This window comes from Spea bombifrons, chromosome 3 (assembly GCF_027358695.1).
Source record: "Spea bombifrons isolate aSpeBom1 chromosome 3, aSpeBom1.2.pri, whole genome shotgun sequence".
In the NCBI taxonomy this organism is placed as follows: domain Eukaryota; kingdom Metazoa; phylum Chordata; class Amphibia; order Anura; family Pelobatidae; genus Spea; species Spea bombifrons.
Window position 1 is genome coordinate 10,060,516 of NC_071089.1, and position 8,725 is coordinate 10,069,240.

Here is an 8,725-nt window from a genome sequence, read left to right on the forward strand (position 1 = left end):
AGGTACGCTTATACAGGGAGTCATATTGTACACTTCTGCCAGTACTGGTGACGACGAGCTAGCCCTCAGGCATTTGCTGGGTATGCCCGGTTTAGGCCTAGTCCTGCTCCTTTTTGCTGGTTGTCATATCTGACCCTGATTTTACGCCAGTTATTCCGTTCTATGTATTTGTATTTTCAGCTCATTTGCAGTCTCAACAACTAATATTCAAAAGCCAAAGTGGAAAACAAGTTGCTCCTCATGATCGTGTGCTTAAGGATCTTTAAAATGGATGCCTGTAACACGACTTCCAGTTGTGGCTCTCAGATCCTGATTTATGGGATATATTCTCATAGTTCAAGAGCAACTCTCACCATGCTCAGCCATGGAGTTTTTGAAACATGACTTGAAACTAGGCTGCTGAGGACCATAAATCTCAGCTTGTTCAGCAGGACAGCTGTTGCCACCTGGGCATTCGGCAACAGCTAATACAAGGTAGCCATTGACAGAATTTTACATCTTTTGACTGTAACGATGCTGTGGACGACACCTCCTCGCATCTACCACATACACACGCGAGCATGATGGGAATTGAAGTCTTATTATAACTATTCCCGTCATTAATACATTTTAAACCTTCACCCCAATAACGTGTATTCTCATTTAATAATCTTACGACCCCCTATCCTAAGCTTTTGTGAACTGCGGCTCCCCCCCAGACCCCGCGTTTGGTCCAGTCCATCAACCCGGCTGTCGCTAGGCTGCAGACAGCCGTTTTCCGTTCAGCCAATGAGCGCTTTCTGTGGCGACACCCAATCACAGCCCGGTATGAGGGCGGGCCGGGGCCCCCCTCATCCTCTCCATCTCGCTCCGTGTGGAAAAGACGGTTTCGGGTGCAAAAGTTTGTGTTATTTTCCTCCTCCGGACGTCAGAGATGCCCAGTGAGCGAGAAGCAGTCAAGGCCGCAGCCGGTCTCCGGTCCTCACCTTACCACCCTCCCGGCTTTGAGACGCAGCCGCCGGACCCTTCCCCCCAGGCTGCCGGGCGCTATCACCGCTGACCTTTGGACTTTCCGGCGGTGCGTGCCGTTTTTTACGCTGCAGGCCGTTAGTCGCCTTCATTGTGGGCCGCCAAGATGTGGGAATCTAGTCGGGTGCGCCTGATGTGCATGCTGGGCCTAACATTCGTCTTCTTCGTGGTGGAGGTGGTGGTGAGCCGGGTGACGGGCTCCCTGGCCATGCTGTCCGATTCCTTCCACATGCTGTCCGATGTCATCGCTCTGATAGTCGGCCTGATCGCCGTGCGCTTCGCACAGAAGACCCACTCTACTGACAAGAACACATTCGGCTGGATCCGGGCCGGGGTGATGGGAGCCCTGGTCAATGCCATCTTCCTCACCGCTCTCTGCTTTACCATCGTGCTGGAGGCTATCGAGCGCTTTACCGAGCCGCAAGCCATAGAGCAGCCGCTGGTGGTGATAGGAGTGGGGGCTGGCGGCCTCCTCGTTAACCTCATCGGTCTGTGCATGTTCCGTGACAGCGCCGGAGCTGGCCACGGACACTCTCACGGAGGAGGAGCCGGGGATAGCGGCCATGGACACTCACACGGAGCCAAGAAAAGCCACCGGAATAGGGAACGGGCAGCCGGAGATGGTGGTGCTATTGATCGCGAAGAGACCAATATCCTGGTGGAGAACTGCGGCAATTCGCACGGGCTGGTGGTGCCGGGGAAACACGGTAAGAAGTCGGTGCTGCTCGGTAGTGCGGGTCAGGTTCGGCGTATTAATCCGGTTATTGTCATACACTCGACAGGTTATCGGCTCATCAGACATCTGATGTATCAATGACGTGTTTCCAATATGGAGGCAGGATCGATTAAATGTCAGATGATTGATAAGACATTGGCTCAGGCCTTGCCTTACCGATTCATTAAGCCTCTTTCTAAGTGACATTATCTGGCATGAAGTGTTACAACCACAGGCTTAGGTGTAGTGTTTTACTGAGAGGGTGGTAGGTAAATGGAACAGCTCCCCAGCAGAACTGGTAGAGGCTAGTAATGCATTGGATAGGCATATGGCTCCTGAATCTAAAACAAGACCAGGGACGTTTTGAGGGCTGAATGTTTTTTTTTTTTTTTTTTTTTTTATGACCGCCACATTCTACCTTTCTGCGACTGTGGGGTTAATTCACAGGATTAAAGTTTGAATGTCGTGCGGGATCAGGCCATGAAAGGGTTATTTAAAAAAATCCTTTATTTAGTGCAGCTGATTGTGCTTCTCGCCTGTATGTGTGTGAGATAGAGGTATGTGTATATATATGTGTGTGCGCGCGATAGATATGTATGTATCGGTATGGCTGTCGGTGTTCAGGTGGAATGTGATATATAGGGGTCTATTCGCTAAAGACAGCTGACACAGGAGGTGTGTCTCGGCTCGATTATCTCACTATACATCATAAAGAGCCAACCTCTCCGAGTTTCTGCTTACGGTGTTTAATTGGTGAGATTTCTTCAGTCTTCTTACACATTAAATTATACATTATGCAGGGCCAGCTCAGCCCTTCTTGCTGCAGAAATTGTCCCTTCATAATGAATAGTGAAGTGAAAGTCACGACTCTCCCTTTAGTGAATAGACCCTGGCGTGGGGATATGTTGATGTAGCGACAGGGTTTTTATACCGGTACTCTGCGTTTGGTTTATAGTCACGCGAAGGTGTGAGGTTCAATAACGACGGTGCTCCCCCTCCCCCGTACACATCCATGTAATATGAGTGTGCGTTTGTGTTAATTCACCACTAGATGACCGGAATTGATTACTTTGTGTCTCTGAAGCGCAATAAATCAAGTAGCCGCTATGTATCAAATCCGGGCCGCCTTAGGCAAGGCTGTGCGAATCGGTGCGGGGCCGTTATTTATGCTGTTTTCTATCGATCTGTTCCGTGACTTTTACTTCGTTAAGGAAGCGGAGCCATTCAGAGCAATACAAAGTATAAGCAAATATCTAATGGCTGGCACATGTATGAGCGCCCTCGTGTAATAACGCTATCAATAATAAGTAAAGATAAAGCCGCTTCCTTATAATTCGGCAAACAAAACCGATTGAAGACCCCAGCAGACTGATTATATGTTGAAATAGGAAGCATTCTGTCCTCGCTGACCTCTAATTAGAGGCGTAATGGGGAAATACAGAGTTAGTTAGCTTCTCCCCTTGTAACCGAAATCCCATCCGATAGAAAGCCTTGTTTTTTAAGCTGATCAATCGCTGAGCGCGGCCCTCCTACCTCCTGCGTAATATACTCCCAGCTCCTAGGTTGTGAGCCCTCCTCACCGATTGTTTCTGTAAGTCACGCTGTTATGAATGTCCTGTTTACCCGTTATAATTGGTTACTTGCCCTTTACAAAAGTGTCATATTCTTGCAGCGTTTACCATTTTCTTGTCAAAATATGTCAGACTTCATTACGCAACAAATTTACTGTCCCTCCCAGCCCTTGTAAAGAAGGATGCATATTACTCTGCAAGTGCCTTTAATATACAACAAATAATGAAAAATGGCCACGGTCATTATCCTCTATGGTGAGGCTATTCTTGCCGCTGACTGGCAGCACTTTCCACACATGTGCATCCCGTCCCCAACACAGTGCAGAGTATATCATGTGCACAGCATTTAGCTGTGTGTGTGTGTGTGTGTGGGGGGGGTGTTGTCCCTTGGTAATAAGGACGACGCAAAAACCTAAAGGGTCCACACAGCTATCATGTGCATTGAAGAGCAGATTCTGGCTGTAGTGGTAACTTGTTTGTGTTCTCTCCGTGCGACTGCTCGCCTATATGTGATCCTCTGCTATTTGAGAAGCGAGTTGTTGCCTCCTGGGGATCACGGCATGTGTCCCACGTGATGCGGCGGGTGACATAACTGTATAAATATTTATCCCATAAATAGCCTTGCGCAAGCCACATTGGCACAAAAATGTCTTTGTGACAATGCTATGGCTTTGTCTATGGCTCTTCTGGGTGGTGCAACCACTAATTGTCCAAAGTCCAGTGACAGACACTTGGCTGCAGTGACCTCTAGATTGCCAACTCTTTGAGCCGGACCCTCCTCACCTGTTGTCTCTGTAAGTGAAATTGTTATGCTATATACTACTAATGTCCTGTCTACCCTACCCTGTACAGCGCTACGGAAGATGATGGCGCTATATAAATCAGTAAATAATAATAATCCCTGGGGTTACTGCCTGTAAATCAGTGGCCTTTCCTGCGCTTCAGCTTCAAGAAACAACAAGTTACTTGGCGCACATTACCAGATGCCCTTCTGGCAATTTAAATATGACTTTGGGCTACTAATTAGATGCATGATCATGGGTGCTTAGAATCAGTAGTTGATGGCACTGATATACTGAAACGGTGGAATGAAAAATATAGCAGGACAACCCCCTAATCTTCACTAGTTATGGTGTGTGTGTGTGTAATGACTCCTTAAGGGGCAAAAAACCTTTTTTTGACCAATAAACTACATTGTTCCTTCAACGTGTAATGCCTTGAAGCTGCCTCTTTCAAATATACCGTTGTTCACACGAATTTTCTTGATTCCGTGAGGTTTGTGTTAATGCTTCTCACCATTTGCTGACGTCCAAAGATCAGCACTTAGAAAGCAGCTTTATTGCGGGTCGTTGATGTTATGGAAGCTGATAAGACTAATCACTTTCTGACCCTGGGCTTTCTAGAAATATTGATCAGTCTTTTTCCTCGTGGCCAGAGATTTCTTGTGCCGTCTATTGTCTATGTAAATACCGTCCTCTCTGCAGAATGCTACGTTTTGTCAATGTATATATCCAAGACTGGGAATTCCCTCTTCGTGCGATAGCTGGAAAATACTTGTCTGCTAACGTTAAGTTGGCTCGTAATATTTCTTTGCTGGCTAGTATTTTTTTCCTGGCTTTGTAAACATTTGTACTATGCACTAGGTATGTGTACAGGACCTTTGAATAAATGTTCGTTATTATTTTTCTTTAGCAGATGCGTTGGCCGAAAACGCTGTAGAGCATCGCTTGAATGGAAACGTTGTCGACAATAACTCCGAAGACCTCCACGAAGATGGCTCTCAACTCAACATGCGAGGAGTATTTCTGCATGTGCTCGGGGATGCCTTGGGTTCCGTTATCGTCGTTGTGAATGCTTTCATTTTCTATATGGTGTTTAACCCTTGCCAATCAGACGTTAACTGTGTTAATCCGTGCATTCATGAGCACTGCACACATCTCGAAGGAGTCAACCATACCCTGGGTGTGCTGGCCAACAGCTCCGAGCATCCAGAAATCCAGCTTGCCGGACCTTGTTGGGTGCTGTATCTCGATCCCTCTTTATGTGTGATCATGGTTTGCATTCTGCTGTATACGACCTACCCGCTTCTGAAAGAGTCTGCCCTTATTCTTTTGCAAACCGTTCCTAAACAAATTGACATTTCTTCCTTGAAGAAGAAGCTCCGAAGCCTGGAAGGAGTGGAAGCTGTTCACGAGCTGCACGTCTGGCAGTTGGCAGAAAGCCGCATTATAGCGACGGCTCATATCAAATGCCACGATCCTACCGCTTACATGGACGTCGCTAAGCGCATCAAAGACTTCTTTCACGATGAAGGAATCCACGCTACTACTATCCAGCCCGAGTTTTCCAGTGTAGAGTCGGGCTCTAGAATATCCCTTTGCGAACTGTCCTGTAGAACTCAGTGCGCCCCAAAGCAATGCTGTGGAAGCACCGAAAAGAATGCGTCGGGGAAGAAGTCTAGTGGTGGAACAGCCGCCATTCCCAGCTTGGGAATGATCAGCGAATCTCCCGAGCATAAAACAAAAAGAACTAATACTTCTGAGAAGTCTGCGCATGAGCTCAAAATAGACGTGGACTCCACCGTTTAACCCATTTTAGCGAAGGCATAAAAACTCGTGTCTACAGCTGGAGAAGAAACCAAGGGGAGCTCTTTCCTAGCAGCTTCATTAATAAAGTTGCTTTTTGGCAATATTGATTTTTATTAGTTCTTCTTTAAAAACAAAATAGACTAGTCTGTGATGCAACATTAATGTTAAATTCTGGTTGTCCTAAAAAAAAATGTTGCATAGTATTTGATTATGTAAAATGTGTTACAGTGTTTAATACAGATTTGCCCGGGATGTTTCCATTGCTGCTGCTGTGCGCAAAGCTTTGAAAATGTCTCTTTTCCGTAGCATTTACTTTTTTCTCTTAACTTTAGAGTGTCCAGCTGGGGTTTAAGCGAAATCCTTTCATAGCTGGCCGATTAATGTCTCTTGCTTGAGCGAAGACTTCCGTGAGCAGGTGTGTAAAATGTTCACAAATAACTCCCGTGTAATTTAACAATATTTTGTGTTTCTCAGATATATTTAACCCCTTAAGGACAATGGGCGGTCCCTAAACCCATTGAAAACAATGCGTTTTGAGCCCGTATATGTACGGGCTTTGTCATTAAGGGGTTAAAAAGGAACAATATACCCACCCTGAAGTTACCTTTAAAAAAAAAAAAAAAAAAAAAAAAAAAAAAAATACACAAGGAAAATGAACATTGCGTTTTAAAATGTTCTCCAATATTGTAGCAAATATGTGCCGTGTTGGCTTTTTTTCCCCTTTAATACAAAAACAAATGGATACTATGTATTAAAGGGGTGCTATCCCTTCTAAGCAAATTCTTTACCCGCTTATTCGGTAATTAATCACATGTGGGTATTGGATCTGCAAAATGTGATATTCCTAAACGAAGCGTTTAACGTAAATAAAATTCTAATTCAAATAGTACATTTTACTCTGAAAGAGAAAACTGTAAACTTCCTTCTGGCAGGTTAGCCAAGGCATATGCCACGTCTAATGTGCCCCGTCTAATGGGGTGCAAAATACATAAGGTAACCGAAGGGTGTATACGATTCCTCTGCGGGTGGAAATGTAACACTTGGCATTTGTGTTTATAAGACTATCTGTGTAACAATTGCTTCTCCCGCTTTATGTAAACGCTATAATTTTTTTTGTATGCACTTTGCAGACAATTCACTTTAGGCAGAATTTCTCAGTGGTCTAAATGTAATTGCACTCGCATGATTTTTCTTTAACCTTTTCTAAATGCTTCTTGGTTATTGCACATAAGTATTTGTCTCTGTGTGTCGCACATAAGCCATTAAAATATCGACTATATCCTTAACGTGCAAAAGCAACACCAAAATTGCAGGTACATGTGTATAAAGGGGTTAATTTGTGTATCACCAAAGCAAGGGTTTTGCATTGAATGTATTTCATATACCATGTTACCAACATGTAACACATTCTGTATTCTAAAATGTATTTTCTTTGGGAAAGTGGCTTATTTTTGTTTTTTTGTTTTTTTTTTTCTTGAAAGTTTTTTTTTTTTTTTGTTTTTTTTTCTAATTTTCTTTGAAACTGTTTTTAATAATCTTGCCAGGAATGGTACATGGTCCACGCTGTCTGGATCTGTTATACCCCTTAGTCTCCATATTGGTGTCTGGTGTCTCGTCAAAGTTGACTTATTTTATTTTATTGGATAGCTAAAAACTTCTAAAACTTTGTCTTTCTGTTGGCTCAACAAAAAGGTATCGACTCCAACTAAAGACTCTCTTCTCTTGGGCTAATACGGCTGTGTCCTGAGTGACGCTGGAAATGTGTTGCTGGTTTGAGTTTTTATTGTATAGTGTATTTATGTAGGTAACATATCTACTTATTGTATAGGCAGCCATTATATGGAGTCTCTTTATTACACCCGTGTTCTGTTGTCGCTGTAAGATGCTGGTATTTGCAGTAGCTTTTTACTGCATTTAATATTGTTTTATTTCATGCTTTTTTTTTTTTTTTTTTTTTTCTTTTCATGACCAATTAAACCTGAAGCTTCAATCTACTAGTACTTATCTCATGGCGCTGCGATCAAATGTGTTTACGGGTGGGAACGGTGCTTAACTTAATGGAGGGGAGGGGGATAAAAATTGGCCAATTTGGAGTGTGTAGTCCCACCGTTATGCAGTAGCTTTACCTTCTTTCTTATTTAAATGAGCCTTTACACCTACATTAAATGTTTTTGATGCTATGAGCCCCCACCTGAGCATGTGTGTTCTGTGTATCCCTCCTCCCCCCCAATGCTAGAATTAAAGTTGCAAATGATCACCATATGAGACTAAGGTTTGCACCTAGAGAGACAATCCGGAAGTCATAAGTGACTTATTAAATGTAAATTGGAAATGTCTGCTTATGCTTGCAGGAATCCATTCCCAATGGCCCTCCTGGACCGATTGCCTAAATTAACAAAAACAAGCCTTGAATGGTTTGATAACCATTGTTTTATTTTTTATTATTTTTATTTTGTGGTATAGAATTAAAAATGATGAATATGGCTCCTATTCTTGAGCTGCTAAAACACTACCATCTGCACGTCATTTAATCTATTTATGGAGCTGGCAAAGTCTTTAGAATACAATAAACATATGCAACTTAAATGTAAAGTTGAATATATGTTTACTGTTTTTTGTTTTGTGACTAAATGTATAAGTGCATGCAAAACATACTCTTATTATTCGGTCCTAGTTACTGGAACCCACTGATTTACGCATTCAACTTACTACTGTGGGAGCAATTTAACACTTCTACAGAGCTCAGGAAGAATGGAGGAGGCTGACGTCTCTTTCATTAACTCTTCGAGACTAACAAATACTTTATCATCTAGTTGTTTATAGCTGCTTCCCACTGCTGGGCA

The 8,725-nt window shown here is 43.5% G+C and overlaps 1 protein-coding gene across 1 annotated transcript; it reads left to right on the forward strand.

Moving 5' to 3' along the window:
* Window positions 1-862: 862 nt before the first annotated feature.
* On the forward strand, window positions 863-5,983 carry SLC30A1 (solute carrier family 30 member 1). The gene is made up of 2 exons (XM_053459827.1): window positions 863-1,715; window positions 4,987-5,983. The coding sequence occupies exons 1-2, from the start codon at window positions 1,115-1,117 to the stop codon at window positions 5,880-5,882; spliced, it is 1,497 nt and encodes a 498-aa protein (XP_053315802.1). The 5' UTR covers window positions 863-1,114; the 3' UTR covers window positions 5,883-5,983.
* Window positions 5,984-8,725: the final 2,742 nt, after the last annotated feature.

Excerpts from the sequence above, each read along its gene's own strand:
- SLC30A1 (XM_053459827.1), top strand. The coding sequence starts at position 1,115 with ATGTGGGAATCTAGTCGGGTGCGCCTGATGTGCATGCTGGGCCTAACA. Across the intron at positions 1,716-4,986 it reads GGTGGTGCCGGGGAAACACG|CAGATGCGTTGGCCGAAAAC; the intron begins GTAAGAAGTCGG and ends ATTTTTCTTTAG.